Source organism: Neopelma chrysocephalum, unplaced genomic scaffold (genome assembly GCF_003984885.1).
Source record: "Neopelma chrysocephalum unplaced genomic scaffold, ASM398488v2 Primary Assembly neopelma1_44, whole genome shotgun sequence".
NCBI classification, from domain to species: domain Eukaryota; kingdom Metazoa; phylum Chordata; class Aves; order Passeriformes; family Pipridae; genus Neopelma; species Neopelma chrysocephalum.
In genome coordinates, this window is record NW_020897703.1 from 9,641,276 (window position 1) to 9,660,183 (window position 18,908).

The following is an 18,908-nucleotide window of genomic DNA, read 5'->3' on the forward strand; positions in this document are numbered from 1 at the left end:
TGTAAAAACTGAGATTTTAAAGAAACATTATAAACCAAAAACAAGATTTTTATATGCATTAAAATAATAATATGACCTTTAAGACAAGTACCAGCTATTGGCAAGTAAGATTTCTGACTATATACTGAATGTATAGGCCTGTTTTAAAAGAAAATTGCAGAGCTAGTTTTTAAATCTGTTCTTCAAACTAAACAAAGCTTAGATGATCACATTGTTAAGGTGTTAGTACCACCACTCCCTTAACTTATAGCCTCTGAATCTTTTGGAGAACCTCAGACAAATATAAGAGCAGTACCTAGCAGATTGTGAATAAATCATTAGGCTGGGTAGACTAAAAACCTTCAAATTAATCCTGTCATGGCAGAATGTCTAAAGCACATGCTCAGCGAATTCTGTCTTTTCTGTCAGTTGGCCAACAAGCGGATGAGCATTTGTCTGCTAATCAGCACAACTTTAGCTCAGTCACATTCTATAATATTTAAGAGATTTAGGAGGAACCACAGTGCACTGGACTGAATGAAGAGAACCTGTAGATGACACTCCTCAGTAGCAGGCTTTAGAGTGGGTTTCCAGTGCTCTTGCACATAGATAATGGCATTTTAGTGGCATCAGCAATTTGGTCTTTTTGGCAACTATCCTATTTTAGGTACATAGTGATTGAATCTCAAGGAACAGGAGCTGTGACTCAAACCTAGAAAAATCAAATTGATAAACGCTACCACTCTAGGAATAGAATCTTCCTTTTTTATTTTCAATTAAAAACAGATAGCTGCAAAAAGGGCTGATTTCACTCCTTTATTTCCCATCTCTCCATCTTGTTCCTGCTGCTTCAATTCTGTTGGCACTATCACTTCAGTATGCTAAACCGGCAAACTAGCTGGGCATCCCACCTTCCTGAGACTTAAGTACAGAATATGGACATGTAAATCCACACAAACAATCTATAATGGGAAGAACACATGAATCCCAAAGCAGTCATCATGATATTTAATGACTTAACCAGAGAGAAAACAGAGGAGTTTCCCAAACTGAAGCCCAAGGAGCATTTGCTAGTTGAATGGCACAGAGCTCCATTCTTTCTGGCTGTTAAGTCATATTAAAGAGACAAAAATGCAGGAACACTTTTCTAAGATTATTTTTCCATAAGAGTTATTAGTGCAGTTGCTACAGGAATCTTATATGCGCTATTATTTTCACTAATAAATGGAAAAGTTGGCAATTCACAGAACCAACCCTATTAAACCACATTAGGCACTGAAATAAAGTCTGGAAAAAAAAGAAAAAGGCTTTCAAAGATGAGAGGGGGAATGGCAAGATAGTGATGCTCCAAGCAAAAAACCAAGCAACCAAAGTAACCCACTTCACTCAGTCTCAGAAAGTGAGAGGCTTTTACATTGTCAGGCATTCTTAGGAGAAAGTTACTTAGGATCACTAAGTTCAGTCCTCTAAAGATGACTATTTTAAAGAGGCTGTTAGTGATACTTACGGTAAAAGAAAGGGACAAACTCGACAGTGAGGGAAGCTGGTTTATACTTCTGTCTGCTCCTTTCAACTGTACTAAGGAAATGTCTGCAATTACATTAAAAAACATGCACCAAAGAAATGAGATATGATACTTTGTTTATGACATACTTTTTAATTTATTACTCATCATAGTAAATTATATTAGGACTTATAGTAGAAAACTGCCAAAAATCAGGAGTTATCTTTTGCCTACAGGATGACAAAGCATAGTGAAGTAGTATTTCACCCTGAAAACATGAACCACAGCTAATTCTGTATTCACTGTTCTGTACCTAGAAATAGCTTAACATTTTACAAAATGATTTGGGTTTTTTTAAAAAATAAAGAAGCCAGCAATCTCTTATTTATTCCATGCTTATTGTAACTAAGCCACAAGCTAGACTGCAAAATGTTTTAAAACCATGCAATTTGAAATGGGCACAAAACATTATTATGGATTCACTGGGTGGGAGGGAACCATCGAATTAAAGGGTTATAATTCTATTGATACATTTATAAACTTATTTTCAAAGATGCAACATATCTACACTGTGAGCTTCAATAACTTCTTTTGCCTTAATTCAACCAGGTCTGCATACTACTTTCCTCTGGGCTTCTTTGTTCCACCTATTTAGAAAAATGGGCCAGTTGTTGAAAGGAGAAAGCAACAAAAGGACCTTCGTGATGGTCAGTTACAACCAAACACCACTTAGTATACCCTTATATTTAATTTTCTTTTAACTTTTAACTTCTAGACTGCCAGTGAATATATTATAATTTTAAAAAGTTATTAAAACCCTATCCAATTTCAGAAAGCATAACATAATCTCTGTGGTGTGATTCTATTGATTCATGGTTAAAGTTCTCATAAACCACAGTGTTTACAATCCTGTCCTAGTCCATGCATACCCCGCAATTCGCTGCCTCCAGTTTCGATATGGATCGTAGAGACTTTCACAAAAAGCCAATGCATGTCTCACAAATTCTTCTATGGGGGTCTGATCTGCCACTTCTTTTTCTTTAGTTTTGCTTTTTAACTGAAAAAAAGAGAGCTGCAGTCAGAAAATTTCTAGACGTTGAAAATTAATCTCAATCACCTCCGGAAGAGTTCAGACCCACAAACTGTTCTCCACAGAACACTATTGTTGAAAAAGGAGATCAGATAAGCAGGAACAGGAAGTATCAGAGGGCAAAAATAACTGATGGGAATTGTTAACCACGTACCTGTTGAATGTATAACGTAGTCATGGTGATAACATGGTTAATGTATGAGCACATCCCAATCTCCTCCACATTAGCCAAATTCCTATGAATACAACATAAAAGCCACAGAATTGTACACAGTGTACTATTTGAAGCTAGTTCAAACAATGTTTGATTATAGACAGAATGTTAAAACATACAAAAGTATACTGGCATTTAAAAAATACTCTCCAAAAGACTGCATGTACTTAAGTGTTTACTTCTGCCACAGTAACAAAGCCCACAAGTTTTCATCTAACAGGAAGAAAGGCTCAAGTCACTCTGCTGTAGGCCAATTCTATCTGGAATTTGGGGTTTCAGAGGTTAAGCAGATTCCCAGGACACTCTAAATAGAAAGCTCAGAAATGGTATCTGATAAAAGACAATAATTTCCACTTCTCCCACATTACTAGTGCATACACTTCCTAAAACTTTAGCAAACATATACCTAGAAACATTTATTCACTTTAAATTCTCCTGAGGAAAACAAACACCTAATAAATTATTTTAGAACATAAATAAAGCAACGACAAAGAATTTCTCGGTCTTGAGGACAAGTCACAAAGATCAGATACCAAAGTGATGTTGTAAGGAGAACTATTCAGCAAGTAAGGCTGACAATAGTTTGTAATTCAGAAACACATTACCACCAGGTACTCAGCTTATACTTAATATCCCAGGATACTTAAACACCACCATACACAGCTCTTTGTATGTTTCAGAGGTAAGGAGAACCAAAGGACTCAAAAATGCTGCTTCAAATACTCCTGAGAAAAGGGGGTTCCCTATTATATTTTATCCCCTTCCTCTCTCAATGCACTTCACAGTAGAAGACTGAAGAAATAGTGAGGAGTAGATCCCTAAAAGCAGTTTATTCATTGCTTCAGTGCAGAAGTTTCAGAAGGAAATCAGCTGCATTAATAATGTCACAAAAGTTTCATAAACTGTTTCTGGAATGCTAAGCATGTTAAAAATGTGAAACAGTTCTTCCTGTACAATTCTCTCAACTTATTTCATATCTAACACTTGTCAGAGTGTACTTTTTCTTTTAAAAGTATTTATTATACCAGTACCTCATATCTTGAATTCCCATGGATTTAATCTTCTGTAATTACAGAGAATCTAGCACCTAAATGCCTTCTATTCCCTTTCTCATAGCAAATACTATTGCTAAGATTATTGTATTGTACCCTTCTCTTTTATTCCCTCTTCCTTTATTTTGAAGATTGTGAGAAGTGGTATTTCTCTGTTTCTACTGGAAAACATCAAATCACATTGTATGTGTCATTAGAATCTATATTTATAGGCTGTGTCAAGATTTCTCTAACAAAACAATAGCATTGCTGAGGTAACAATCAGAACAAATACCTGCAAAGGATGATAAAGAATTTCACAAGTAGAAGTGACAGAGCCTGCTGCTGCTCTTCTAGGCCATCTGACATTTTCTGGACACACTGTAGCAGCTGGAGCCTGAGGACCTGAAGAATGTTATCAGGAAGCAGTGATATTCCTGGCGGAATGTCATCCACTCTAATGAGAAAACACAGACACAAAATTGTTAATACAAATGACATGGTAGGAATCAATTTTCATGTACTCATGTAGTGTTCCAGTAAAGTTCCACAGGACAGGCCACCAAACTGACAGTTCACAAACAGTCTCTAATGAACCACAAGAAAATGACTGGTGGCAGTACACAAGCTTGAGCTTTCTTTACCCCAGCAATGAACTGCATTTAAAAAAGTGTTGAAATTCAAGAAGTGGATTCCTAAATGCTCCTCCACGCAATGACCTGCCTTAATTGCCACGAAGAAATTGCATGATCTTCAGCAGGTAAACAGGTAGCCTGGGAAATCCCTAAGTAAGGAAAAGGATAGCCACAATGGAATGAAACAACAAAACACATTTGGGGGAAGATTTTCAACTGTCTACTGAAGACTAAAAGTGTCCAAATAAATGAGATGCCAATTATTACATAGTTATTGAAGCCCAGTTAGTATTCACCTCATTCACCTTAGTGAACCTCGTCTTTCTTACATAAATTTCAAAAAGCTGTACAAAATTATCTTGCCTATTGTTTTTTTGCTGAACTAAACCATTTTTAGAAATACATCAGTGAGAACCAAAACACGAAGAGAAGAATGGGGAAAAAAACCCCACGAATACAACCAAATACACCAACAATCCAGGAACAACCATATGGAAATGCATTTTTTCAGCAGTATAGAAACATACAGATCTGTTAGAACATTCTTTGGGATGAAGACTGTTTATCTGTAGCACATGCAAAAAAGAGTTAGCTTTTGGCAGCAGCTATTTACCCTGACACGTCTTCTATGAACTCTACACAGGAAAAGGAAGACAAAAGCAAGAGCCTTACAGCTTACAAAAGCCTTCAACATGGGCAAAGCCAGGGGAAACATAACCATAAAAATTCATCTAGCACAAAAACTCACTAATATGATAGTTGCATACACACATCTGTGCAAGAATAAGCATCAAAAAGTGTGGAGAAATGCAATGACTGACACTATACACTGTGATAGTTATTACTTGAGGCAAATGGGGTACAATACATTGTTCAGCTTCTAACATCAAAAAGGCGGCCTACATAGAAGGGAAAAATGCAGACCTAATTTAGTAAAATATCTAGACAAGTGCAAGTGACAGCAAGCTCTTATATCCTAGAAAACAAGTGTTACCTATACCTATACAGAGGACCACATACTGTTCATTTCCTTGCCTCTTCACAATATGCTTTTCAGATCCTGGGATTCAGAATCTCAAGGGAGTCAGAAACTTGTGGCACAAATTTTATAGTGCCTATAGGCTCTAAACTGATAGAGACACTAACCACAAAACTGAGAGCAACTGCTTTTTTCCAACACAAATACGAAGAACGAAATTTTAATTTCCCTGATAGCAACTTCACCCCTCAAGATGCCAGGAGAGCCACACTCTCTGGAACTACAACCATGGTTCTTCATAATCTGATAACTCAGGTTTTCCATTTCAGATGTTGATAATGTCCTCTCAGTATTAGGAAGGCTGTAGTTTTTGACAGCTGAAGTCATATATCCAAAAGTTATTTCCCTAAAATGGCCAACAAGTCTTTTTCAGATCATAAAATGCTTTACAAGATAGCAAACAGCATACCCTTCATGCCTCATATCCCAAAGAATGTTTTCTCTGCAGTAGCTGCCTGTCTGTGCTATTGCACAACCCATGAGAATTTAGTGCCTCATGTGAGATCAGCATGAGAAATCCTAATTGAGATTACTCAAATTGAATACTATAGAGTATGTAAAATAAATAGTAATAATCAAACTTTTTTTTCACCCCGGAGCAAATTACTACTATACCTTCAGGAAAATCTAAAAGTTAAATTTGTTGACATGTAGTACCTATTCTCCCCAACAAGACTGGCTGTTTAAGTATTCCAAAAAAAAGAAAGGAAAAAAAAAATGTCAAAGATCATATCTTAACTGATATGCTTATTTGACTGCTGGTACCCTACCTCAAAAAAAAGAGAAAGAACTTTACACATTTGGGTTCTTTTTATTTACAATTTTCTTCCTTACATTAACAGGGTTATGCAGCAATACAAACTGCTATCTCAGGTGTCTGAAAGGAAGTTAAATTATCCCTAAATTGTATGCACCTATTACACCGCTAACTCACACACTGGGACCACTCCCTCACCAGCGGTAAGCGCTTGGGAAAAAAGTACTGTAGAAAACCAGGCTTTACTTTTCAACGACCATGAAACCACATAATCAGCATTCTTATCGTGATTCCTGCATCATTTTTATGAAGTCGGTAAGTTAACAAAAATACGGGTTCTATGGTACTTTGCATGAGCTTCCTGTAAGCTCCTTTGCTCAAGATCATGTAAACCAAAAGCACAAAAAAGAACACCACAACACTCTGGATGCCTTTGTTATTTCTAAAAGTATTAAACCAAGTGAGAATTCCTCTTTTTCAATGAGGAGAAAAAAATCTTCCCACCAGCTGGTAAAGGGTTTATCCTTTACATGGTAAATACATATGACATGAATACATGTTTTTAGGGAAAGAACAGACAGGTGCACTGGTCTTTTGTGCTCAATGCTCAAAGCTGTCAGCATAGCTATATTCATGTTCTCAGTAAAATCATTAATAAAACTATCAAGGAACCATTACACTTAAAAATATAGAGTAGATGCACAAAGATACAGGTAGACCTGCAGCTGTATAAGCCTATAAGCTGCATAATTGTATAAACTCTACTTATACAGTCAAATCATACCACTGGATACACTCATCCACTATATTTAGAGGTTTCCTAATTCTGCACTGCATAGCATCCTTCAGATTTCCAAAGCAGATCTCGGGAAATTATATACTCTAATTTATAGAAGAAATACTCTTATGAGTTAAATCAGCAAGTGACAGTGCAAATTAAGAGTCCTTCTTTCAGGAAAAAAAATCCTAAAACCAAACCTCTAATAGAATCTTTACATTTTTGAAGTGGTATTTTCTCGGATGCTAAAAAAACCCTTCATGTTTTAAACTGACACAAAACTTTATGCCTGCCTTCCAAAAGGTTAGTTTTGTCCAGCAATCTGTGCAAGCTTTCTTCTCTCTACACAGTTTCTCATTATTTCCTGGCATTAGCCCTTCAGTACACAAAGTCTTGCAGGCATATAGCTGTAAAACATACCAAGATTTATAGAAGAAAAAAAAAAAAAAGGAGAAAAAGTATTGGTTCAGTCACTTTCTCATTTTAGCTGGTATCATATATTTTTTCAAGACCAAAAGACAGAATTAGTTGTTTAATAAGCAATCAAGTTAAAAAGGAAAAAAAAAAAAAAAAAAAAAGAGTCCACAGGGTCTGACGGCCCCACAAGTCACTGGAAATCAGCATTTGGTGGTTCCACACTGACCTACTTTTTGTTTAATTGGGCCCAGTATTATCAGTTTCACAATGTAAATGCCTGCAATACAAACTGACAAACCCCAGAAAGATGCCACTTTTCACATGCCTAATTATATCACAAATGTAAATAAGGGCAGAAACTGCAATTATTTGTTGATTCTAATATCTGCTCTCAGTGTATTATTTTTAATCCAGCCATAAAAGCACAGGAATTATTTGCCTTCACCACTATCTTATTTTGATGCTTTTCCATTACATCTGTTCCACAAATGAGTCTAAATCCACATGGTTCTATTCTTTCAGACTAAATCACTAATCCTGTCATTAACCTCAGAAAAATACATTATTTTTTACACTCACTAAGTCATCCTTTATCACAATGAAGATGCTACTATTGTTCTCAACAACTAAGCCTCACGTTTGTTATGTTGCTGAAAAAATGCAACCCAAGACCCATTAACACAAACTAAAAACCACTTAAACTACAAATAAACTGAAAAGCACCTATAGTCAAAGTACCAAGACACTCTTCTCTTCCCCTCTTCATATTTTAATATTAAAAAGCATAAAGATAACCCGTGTTAAAGGATAAACTCTTTTCCTCAACTAAACACTGTAAGATGCATTTTTGACACTGCAAAGAAAACATATCTTCTGAAAGAGCACACAATTAATTTGAAGGTCTTGCTTATTGGTAATTGCATTACATACTTTGTATTCATATAGGCATGATTAGGAAAATTTTAATACAAAGAGCTGAGAAGCCCAAGTTTTATCCACCAAGATCCAGTTGCAGCATTCTTCATTTCCTTGTAACAGTAGAAGCTATCACTTACACTTCAAACAGGATCTGATCCAAAGTCCATTAAAGAATTTCCATTGATTTCAACAGGGCTTGGACTGCAGCCATCATACAGGGAGCACCATTCTGTGCTTTCAAACATCAGTAGTGGTATCAGCTATAATACTGACACCAGTTCTCATGAATTCTGATTCCTACAACCTTTGTTTTTTCTTAAAACCCCCAGTTCATCCAAGCATCTCAAAAGCAAGAGAAAACACCTAGTGCTTAAGTTTCTATTCCTCATTTGCAAAGTTAGACATGAAAACACAACCATGATAACACAGCATACAAATTTAAAATATTAAATATAAAACTCTGAAATTAGACTTCAATAGCATCTCATGATTATATGTGAGAACTTTTGGTCAGCAACATGAATGAAGTCAGCAATACTCTTACCCTGAACTGAAGTCTTCCTGGATACAAAGAAATCACTTTAAAGTCTATAATTGGTGCATATTTTAAAAGGTTTCCAGCTAAGATAAGCAAATCTTTCATTAAGCATTTAATCTCATCGTTAATCTTAAAGTAAACCCTGAAATAAAATTACAAAACTCTTTACTTATATCTTGATTCTCTTCAGCCACTGATGATGCAGATAACAAGCACTAATACTATTTCATATGCAACATTTAATGAATGCTTATTCAAAAAAATGCACCAGGAATAATGATTATATTTCTACAAACAAGAACACAGCATACTCATGCCACCTCCCAAGATAATGCAAATACCAGTATTTGCCTAGTTTCATCACTCCTAACCCAACTTGACCTTCAGATGAATGGTAGTGCCACCTGACAACTAAAAATCTTTCTTTCTTTAAAGGCAATATTGCCCTTGAACAAGACTGCGCTCTCAGCCAGGTCTGTTTCAGATATCAAGGACAGATGAACATGTAATTCTACATACCTAGTTGGCAGCTTCTCAAAGTCCACATCCAGAAACTGTTCATAGCTAGAAACAAAACTATCCAACCAGAGCTTCAGGTAGTCTGGATCTTTCTGTAAGAAAGAAGAGAACATTAGGCAATATTGCACTCAAGGTCATCCATCAACAACTCAGTAGTACTACCTGGAATGAAGAGCTTGTATTTAATGCATTTCAACTGGGAGAAAGGAAGGAATACACATTTTGTAGAACTAAAATAAAAAATGACCACCTGTGTCCTTTGAAATTTTCAGCCACATGGTGCTGATCTGACATTCTTGCTCTAATAATTAGTTTATGTGTCTCTTCTTCCTGGTACCAGGGTCAATCAAAGCATTTTAGCTTCTCCCCTGACCAACAATCTTCATTTGCTCTCCAAAGTAATCCATACCAGCTGTACAAACTTACTACTACGTGTTCTAGTCTTGATACCGTAGATATAAGTAGACAACGCTCCTTATGGCTCATAAAATTAAATAAGAACTTGAACAGCAATCTTAATCAAGAAATAAATTGTTTTTTGCTTCATTCATAGGTCAACATGGCAGCTAGCAGCAGATTAGAGACAGATGGTGTTCAAAAAGACAATGCAGAACCGGTGACTTGTCTACCAGATATCTATAAAACAGATCGTTCAAATTTAAATTCCTTTCTAGTTGTTCCTAGTAGAGCACACAGACTCTGGGACCAGCAGTCCCTGGCACAGTTTCCAGCCCTGAGGAGGGAGGAGAGATAGACTACCACAAACCATACAGGAAAATTCTGTCAATATGCATTTGAGGTAAACTCCCTTTAGAAGTCAAGCTGCTTAATTTTCAGAAACAAGCTGCCAGACCATAGCTAACATATTCCTCCACAAGGACTGTACATGCATGCAGGCCCACATTCTATATTACAGATCATTTTCAAAAAAGCTTGAAAATATTTGCCAAAAGTATTGAAGATTATAAATTATGGAGTAGATTTACAAATAATTTATAAAATTTTGCAAAAGTTGAAAACTTTTTTATTCATCCTTCTCTTTTCCCTTTTCTGTATCATCTCCCTTTTGCTTATTACCTTTATATTACCACAGATGTTCCCAAAAAACAGATTATTTCCCTGCAGAGTTAAGACCAAAGAGCGAATAACTCTCAGACACACAATAATTTGGGGCAATGTCAATGTAAAGGAAAGAGTCAGCAAGAAAGAGTGACAGAGTCCTGTCAGTGCAAAATAACTGAAAGAACCCTCCAGTGGAAATAAAACAAAACAAATAATAATAAAAAAATAATTAAAAAAAAGCAAAACACAAAACAAAACAAACAACCTCAGAATAAAATAAACATGCAAATCCAGAATCTGAAGTGGTGCAAAGCTCTTCTCAGAGCACCTTTCCACAGCAAGTACAGGAGTTATAAAGCATGGGAACCCCCTTCCCACTCTAGACTTTACCCTTCTCTGTGCCCCCAAAGACCACCTTAACTCAAACAAGAAGTGGCAGAAACACCCAGACACAATTTACTTCAGAATCGTTATTAATGTCTATGAAATATGTTCAGATATTGTGACAACAGGTGCCAAATAAAACCCTCAGCTAGATACAGCTCTTGTTTGATTATTTGCTTCCACTGCCTTTACTGCATTTTCTTGTTCATTTTTCCTAATTGTCTTATTTCCCCTTCTTCACTTAATTCCTAACCTCTCCTTCCTTCATAATCTTTCTTCTCCTCATCTCTGCTTTTATTCACATTTCAATGATTCAAGTAATCACTCCCTTTCTTTTTCTGCTAAAAATTTGTCAAAAAAGCATTATGTCCTGGAAGTGTAATGTAGCCTTGTCCTCATGTTTAAAATGCACTGAACCACCAAATGGTTAAGCTATCTTAAACACACCTATTAATTGTCCTCAACGTGAAATTGCAAAACACAGAATGAAGGAAGCTGCTGAGGTAAAGAATAATTTCAAGGTTTCCAAGATACTGGATTAAGATAAAGAGGATGTCAGATTATCACAAGCAAGTGACCACAGAATACATATTTCTCAGGTTCAGAGATCAAACACATTGAAAATCAACCCAAAAGTTAGGCAAGAAGTAAAACTTTCCTAAAAGAATGATCTAAAAGTAGTAGAAGATGCTGTCTTCAGACTTTATGGTTTTTTAAAAATGTTCACATATTTAAAGCTTTAACTTTCTTGTATTTCACAGCAAGTTACTTTAGCCACAAGAAAGCTATTTCACAGGACCATAAAGATAAGGAAAACCACGATACAATTTTAGTAATTACAATATAGCTCAGGCTACAAAGGACAAGGCAATAGCAATCACAGGGAAATAACAAACAGAAACATTGCCATATGCTTGTAGCCGTGCCTCTAATGAAAATGCCCATGCATGGGCAAAAACTCAACTTATTTGACTTTCTTCCTATGGAATGAGTAGCTTTGTTTTTGCTTGGCGTGAGCAACTTCTCCTTGAAATACAACATGAAATACTAAATCGATTGTATTCATATTCCCACATTAAAATTGTTTGTTGACACAGCTGAGGCTCATTGCTAATTGCTGACAGTAAACTTGTGTAAGAAAACTTTGTTTTTCTTAGTCAGGTACCATGAAGGAAGATGTGCTAATAACATCATTATCCAACTTAAAATTGCTTTAACAAAAAGTTAAGGATGAGAAAAGAGAAAGGGTAAGGCAAACCACAAAATTAGATTCAATGCCTGCTTGCTCCTTTTTACTGGTATAGCCTAAATCACAGAATATGCCAAGTTGGAAGGGACCCACAAGGGTCATGAGTCCAAATCAGTTTCAAGCTTCCTTATCTATAAACTACAATGTCTTTGCAAGGCTATCAGTGCAGACTAGGAATAGGAGAACATTGGCAGAAAAAACATGCAAGAAAAAGCAATTACATAGATGACAAAAGTAAGCGTCACACGTTATTAAAAGGTCCAAAGTTTTTGCCTACCTGTAGTGGACATATCGCTTAATTCACTTTGCCACTAACAGTCCTCCCAGTTCTGGTAAAAATCAAGAACTGCTGCACTGTTTGATCATTCCCTGCAGGCACTATTTAAGCCAACTCCCATCTACTTCAATCCCCTGCCAGCCAATTAATTATGCAATATTCCAAGTTATTAAAATAATCAGTTTTGATATCAAAATACCAGGTAACACTACTGGCCTATGCCAGCAAAAAACAGCTTAGGCAATAGTTGACTCTCTGAGTCAAATCTAGAGATTTCCATCCAAGCAATAGCACTAACTCAACATCACTTGGAGAGAAAATTTTTTAAAAATCATGAAGGCAATAAAGTAAACAGTATCACTTAGCAACATAAGAAACACCAAGAAATAAGTGTCCATTATAAGCCAGCTAATAGAAGCATACCACCTTTCCAGAAACGAAGAAAAATGAAGACTTATGATCGAGGAATACATCATTCCAGGAAAAAGTGACCCAATATTTAAGAGTTTGGCTACAATTAAGACACGTAAGTAATTTCAAAAATGTTAGAAAACAGCTTTCAAACTTTTCATCTGGCCCAAATTTTCCTTTTTCTTTATTAGCATCAATCAGCCCAGATCCCATACACCAGTCACCTGTTGAAAGCTGCAAGAAATCTAAATTTTACTAAAGCAGTTTTAAGAAAGGAAACTGAAAATGGCAAATGTTATCCTTGGCAAAGTACATAAAAATGTCCAATCCTAAAACACTGCTAAATACATACAACCTTTCCTAAGATCTGCTTATGTGTGTCAAATGCATCTTATATTTTCCCAAACCAGAAGTATGGTGGCTTAGGAGAAAAACAGTCATTTTACAGTGGTTTAAAATTCCAATTTTGTAATAAAAACAAACAGTAATAGCATGTATCAGCTGTTGTCTTGCACCATGATTCTATGTACAATGCAACTATCCTATCCAGCATCTTTAGGTTGAACTGAATTATTTTTTGAGGTCGGCTGCTGCCATTTAATCTGGAGTTTAAATTCAGTGGATTTTAGACTGTGCTTCTGTTAAGTTCTCTTCCCACCCCCCTTTTCAACTATCCTGTATTTTCTCATGACAGAAGTGATAAACCACATGAACAGCAGAATGCAAACTGACCTAACTCTAGCATGAATACCATTGTGTTCTTCAATGCCAGAACAACTTTCCAAGCCAGTATATGTTGCAATACAACAAATATCTGTGTTATCACATGGCAGAAGACTGCATCCCATGGGTATGGTAATCCTTCAGATCTGTGCTGCTACTGAGGGCAACAAATGACTGAACTGCAACCCCAGCTCCAACTGATTCACTGCAAATGGTTAGCTACTCCATTATATCTCAGTCCTCTTAAGGAAGTAGTGTGTCTTAGCCACACCAGAGTAAACACTCAGAATCCTTACTACCAGCAGAAGCAGCAAAACCTATGGAGTATATTTCTTATTCCCCACTTTGATAATTACTGTTTTGCTATCATTCTGCAGACAGGTAACTGGAGGCTGTATGTCTGACAATAGCTCCACGTTGTGTTCTGCAGTGCTGGTTGAAGATGCACCACACTTCTAAAGCACAACTTACAAAGCAATGTATGTTTTGATAATACACCACAAGGCTGGACTGTGATAAACCCATTTGAGACTGGTATTCTTTCCCAGCCCCACCACACACACTCCACAGACATGCCCTATGAGATCAGCAAGAAATCAAGAAGGAAATTTTTGATTTGTACAACAGCAGTAAAACCAGAAAGAAGCTGTGTGTAGTAATAAAATACCTTTCACCCATCACAACTTTCCAATCACTAAAAGATGTTGATCTCTGAAACCTTGAGGCTTTCTAAGTCACAAGCCTAAGCTTTTCATTTATTTACCTGAAACTTAGGTAAGCCTGCTTAGCTTTTGTGCAAGACAAATTTCTGTAACTTATCTGAATAATAATTCATATACAGAAACTGCATGCCTTGAAACTTCTGGAAGATAATTTCTCCATGGCTTGAAATCCAAGAAGACAAAACTCAAGTTAGGCACTTCACAGTGATAAATGGAAACAACTAGAGTTTCAACAAGGCTATCTTAAGGGTGTCTCTGTGAGAGAAGTGCAAATCTAAGAATAATAAAAAAAAATAAAATGACAAAAAACCCCAAAATAAAGAACCAAAGAGTAAAAACGAAATAAAAAGTTCTTCAGTTGATTGCCACAAGTTTGCAGAGCCTAAGCTTGGGCTTCTGAGCTCAACATATTATAATAAAGCCCTGTGACAGCCATTCAAACCTGCAGTAATAAAAAAAAAGTATTTTATGCCCATTAAATCAAATGTAGCTCAGAACACACAAAAGTGAAAATACTTCCTTGTTCCTTCCCTTCCTTAAATACCTCTGGTTTTCTTTAAAAAGAAAAATAAACACACACAAAAAAAAAAACACAAACCAAAAAAAACAACCAACCCAGCAAAATGACACATCACCCTTCAGGCCTCCTTTTTTTTAAGATACCCTCGGCACAGTAATAATTGTTACAGTTCTCGACACTTTGAAAAGAAAGACTGCCAGGCCTGAGCAGCACAGTATTTCTAACAGGTACCGAAAATAACCTCAAAACACACTCAAAACCATAACACACTAAACCTGCCTCCCACAAAACATCCAGAAAAGCGTTGTTCCCTTTTTTTTTTTGCTTCTCAACAGAGTGCAATGCTAGAAAGAACAAAATACTTGCCAAGTAAACACAGTGTACAGGTCTACAGTATGCACAGCAATACTGCGACTAAACAGTGCCAAACAATTAGCAAGTTTCCCATGCAGTCCAAGATTTTAACACTTGCAATATAGACATATAAACTCTAGCAAGGCACTCCTTAGACTTGGCAAACTAGCAAACAAGCTCTCAATGCTAACACAAACTTCAGCGTTTAACAACATTGAAACAAAGCCAATAGCAGAGATGGATCTACTCTGAAGCCCTTTGGACAGACAGGACATTTTCTAAGGCAATGAAGTGAAAAGAAACTATAACCAAAATCTACACTAATTTGGGACAGGTTCTTGTCTTTGATATACTAAATTATCTAGAAACTACAATAGCTTTCTCTAGTCTTTATGAAGACTCATTAAATGAACAGCAAAAATCCAATCCTATTTTGTTGTCAGTAATTAGTTTGCCTATCAAGAAGGTCACGAGAAATGTTTGCTCCAGTATAACATTTTTTAAATTCATTAACAAGCTAAGTAGTATTGAAGTCTTAGAGCTTACTCTAAATTACATGAGAACATTTAACACAAAACTGAAAGCCCTCTGCCTATGGAATACTGGCACATTTATTCAAGGTTTCAAATCAACACTATTTATGTATTTATATGAAGTGTTGCTTTTAGATTTAGCAGTAACTTCCATTTCTACTAAGGCTTCAGGCAAAGAGACCCAACTGGAAGGGCAAAGCTCAGTCCAATTTTATAGCTGTGTTCAGGAAGTGTTAGTTGCTAAAAACAAAAGCTGGATCCACCCGAGGCTATTTGCAGTGTCACATTCCATGCTCTAAAGGCAAAAATTCCCTTCAGGGCAGTTCAGAGTCCGACCGTCAAACAAGCCTGACTTGTTTGACAAGACAGTTGTTTGAAGTCGTTAAATTTAACATGCAGGCATCAAACAGCCAGCCCGGTCTGACTCCTGTGCGGAGCAGTCAATCAACCTTCAAAGTGGATTTCAGCTTAGAAGCACAACCATAAAATCTCACTGGCACTGGTATTATCTTAACTAATCCCCCATCCCCAAGCATTTTATTTAAAATAAGAACAATCCCTTGGTGTCAAGGCTGAACTAGACCTACAAAATGCAATGTTAGAAAATTAAACATGAAACACTGCCTTTGGATCACTGGTGAGTTTACCACTCTTAAAATTAATTGAAGTCGTCTGCATAATGCAGAATTGCAGACCATTTCTCCCATTTCTCAACACTGTTTGAAATAAACTATCCATTGGGGACTTAGAAGGTTTGTTTTAAGGGAACTTTTTCTCTTCATGTTTTCAGACATAAAAGGCTACACTTCCAGCATGAGAACTCCTAACAGCCTTTACTTTACAGTATGTTAAAGTGCTTATACCTTTTTTGAACCTTTCATATCTGTAAAATGCCAAAATAAAACATGAAAAGCTTTGTTAGAGCAGCAACACTACAGTTAGAACTAGTAAAAGACTTCAAGGTAAACCATTTTAAACTGGCTAAATGGCCTTGATAAATTCAATCAATCAATTCAAATTATCAAGGGAATCACTTTTGGGCACAACTTTTCATTTTAATCAAAACACTGATTTTTGAACCAGCTGATCCAAAGGAAGCAAAGCTCCTGGCAAGTAATTATAAACCTCCTTTTTCAAAATTCACACAAGCATTCTGTTCCATTTCCGGAATTAAAAGAAAAAAGGGATGGGGTGGGTTTATAAATGGAAATTGCAGTGAATCATGATAGAAACAACTATTTGGGGACAAGTTAAAAAATCTGTTTAGCATAGAGATTTATACCAAAATAAAACCTATGGCTGCCAATCATGATAAAATTTAGTTCACAAACATTAAAGTAAAATTCATTTCTTCTCTTTTCAAAACAAACAAAAAATATTTATAATCTTCCACTATTGCCTTAAATTAAAGAGAGTTATCTGAGCACTGTTACTCATTTTCCTTTTTATGCCAGATGTCCAACAAAACTGGAAAAACAAAATGAAAGAATTTTCTTATTAAAATGGACGTAAAGCTTCTATTTTTCTTTCTCTTGCCTTTTTGTTGTTGTTGTCGTTTTTGAACGACAACACAATTACAGCCTTGTAGCTTGGAACTGGCATGTGACTGATGCCATCCATGGGATGAATCTGAACTCAGACTTCAATGTCTTTACATTGCACTGGACAGAAAGTACCACTAGGCAAGTTCCATGCACAAGCTGGCATATGCTATTTCAGCCTTCAGAGTCCACTACACAGGGCACTTTTCAGGAATTCACCATACTGTGACATATTACATTCAATTAACATTGACTTTTCCCATCAAAGTTGACACAGTGAACCAACTGGAAGCTGTATTTTAAGCCTAAGGAAACAAGAAGCATCCTTAATAATGCAAAGGCAGCTAAAATAACATGATGTCAAAAACCTATAGTGTCAAGATTAGCCTAAATTTAATGAAAATTCAAACTATAGATTAGGAAAGGTTTAGACTTTAACTCTTAATAGCTTTGAAACTCCAAGTTATGCCATTGTTTTACATGAGAAAAAGGCTGAATTTTAGCCACCACACACAAAGTCAGCTTTTGCCTCAAGTTTTTAAGTGAGACAATACAAGTTTAATTCTGACAGAAAGGAAGCAAGATGGTGCTCCAACAGTAAAACACCAGCCTGCTATTTCACTATATCAACAGCTAAATATTGCCTTATCTTTCAGCACATAAAGACTGAGAACTTGTGTACAGCTTATCAAAAAAAGGTCTGTATTTGTTTCAAAGTGTCATGTGATTACTTCACACCAAATTTAACTAAAACAAGTTTTTATATCTTTAGCTATGGATTTAAATGTTTGGTTTTGTCTTCTCAGTCTCATCAGGCCTTACATTAACATTGTATTGCAGCTGAACTACGCACCGAAAGTATCATGGCTGGGCTTCGCGAACGAAGATTTGGGAAGGGCTCTACCCACACTTGCTACAAGCGCGCTGATGGCTAAAGAGGCCAGTGCGAGATAGACAAGTCCGGTTGCAAAAGGCACAGCAGAAAGACTCTTTAGGTGGTATCGACAGGACACAGTTCTTTCTGCGTTGTCTTTTCTCCTTGAGAGTGATCCTGCGTGCTTTCTCAAAGGCATCAGCAGCGTTACAGATGGTGTGTCTCCAGACCTCCCGATTGGAGGCCAGAGTAGACCAATGATGATGATCAACAGGGCCAAGGTTGAGATGTTGTTTCAGGGAGTCCTTGTATCTCCTCTTTGGGGCTCCTCTCTTGCGGCAGCCGGTGGCAAGTTCACCATAGAGCACGATCTTTGGGAGGCAATAATCCTCCATCCTGGAGACATGCCCTGCCCATCGCAGCTGTGTTCTCAGAAACATGGTCTCAATACTTGTGACTGCTGCTTGTTCTAGAACAGATATATTGGTCACATAATCTGACCAGTGGATGTTTAGGATTGTACGGAGACAGCGTTGATGGAAGCATTCTAAGAGTCGCAGGTGGTGGCAGTAAATGACCCATGATTCGGAGTCATATAAAAGAGTAGACAGCACTATGGCTCTGTAAACACTGATCTTTGTACTTTTCTTCAGGTGTTTATTCCGCCAAACCCTTTTATGTAGTTTTCCGAAAGCTCTGTATGCCTTTGCTAACCTGTTGTCTATCTGTCTGTCAATCTTACCTTCTGAGGAGATGATGCTACCAAATCAGTCCAGCACTGAAGGTATACACTGAAGGTATATAATTTAAACCCCCCAAATCTACTTTTCAGAAGCACG

The 18,908-nt window shown here is 36.6% G+C and overlaps 1 protein-coding gene across 3 annotated transcripts in view; it reads right to left on the reverse strand.

Annotated features, from left to right (window-relative positions):
* Positions 1-18,908, reverse strand: part of NBEAL1 (neurobeachin like 1) — an 82,387-nt gene that overhangs the window by 53,220 nt on the left and 10,259 nt on the right. For all 3 annotated transcript variants that reach the window (XR_003533484.1, XM_027678392.1, XM_027678391.1), the window contains exons 3-7: positions 9,420-9,511; positions 4,114-4,275; positions 2,728-2,809; positions 2,413-2,540; positions 1,487-1,569 (exon numbers count right to left, since the gene is read on the reverse strand). Coding sequence is in view for 2 of the 3 variants with exons in the window: in XM_027678392.1 (XP_027534193.1) it covers positions 1,487-1,569; positions 2,413-2,540; positions 2,728-2,809; positions 4,114-4,275; positions 9,420-9,511 (547 nt within the window). In the remaining variant the exon portion in view is untranslated. The remainder of the gene's footprint in view (positions 1-1,486; positions 1,570-2,412; positions 2,541-2,727; positions 2,810-4,113; positions 4,276-9,419; positions 9,512-18,908) is intronic.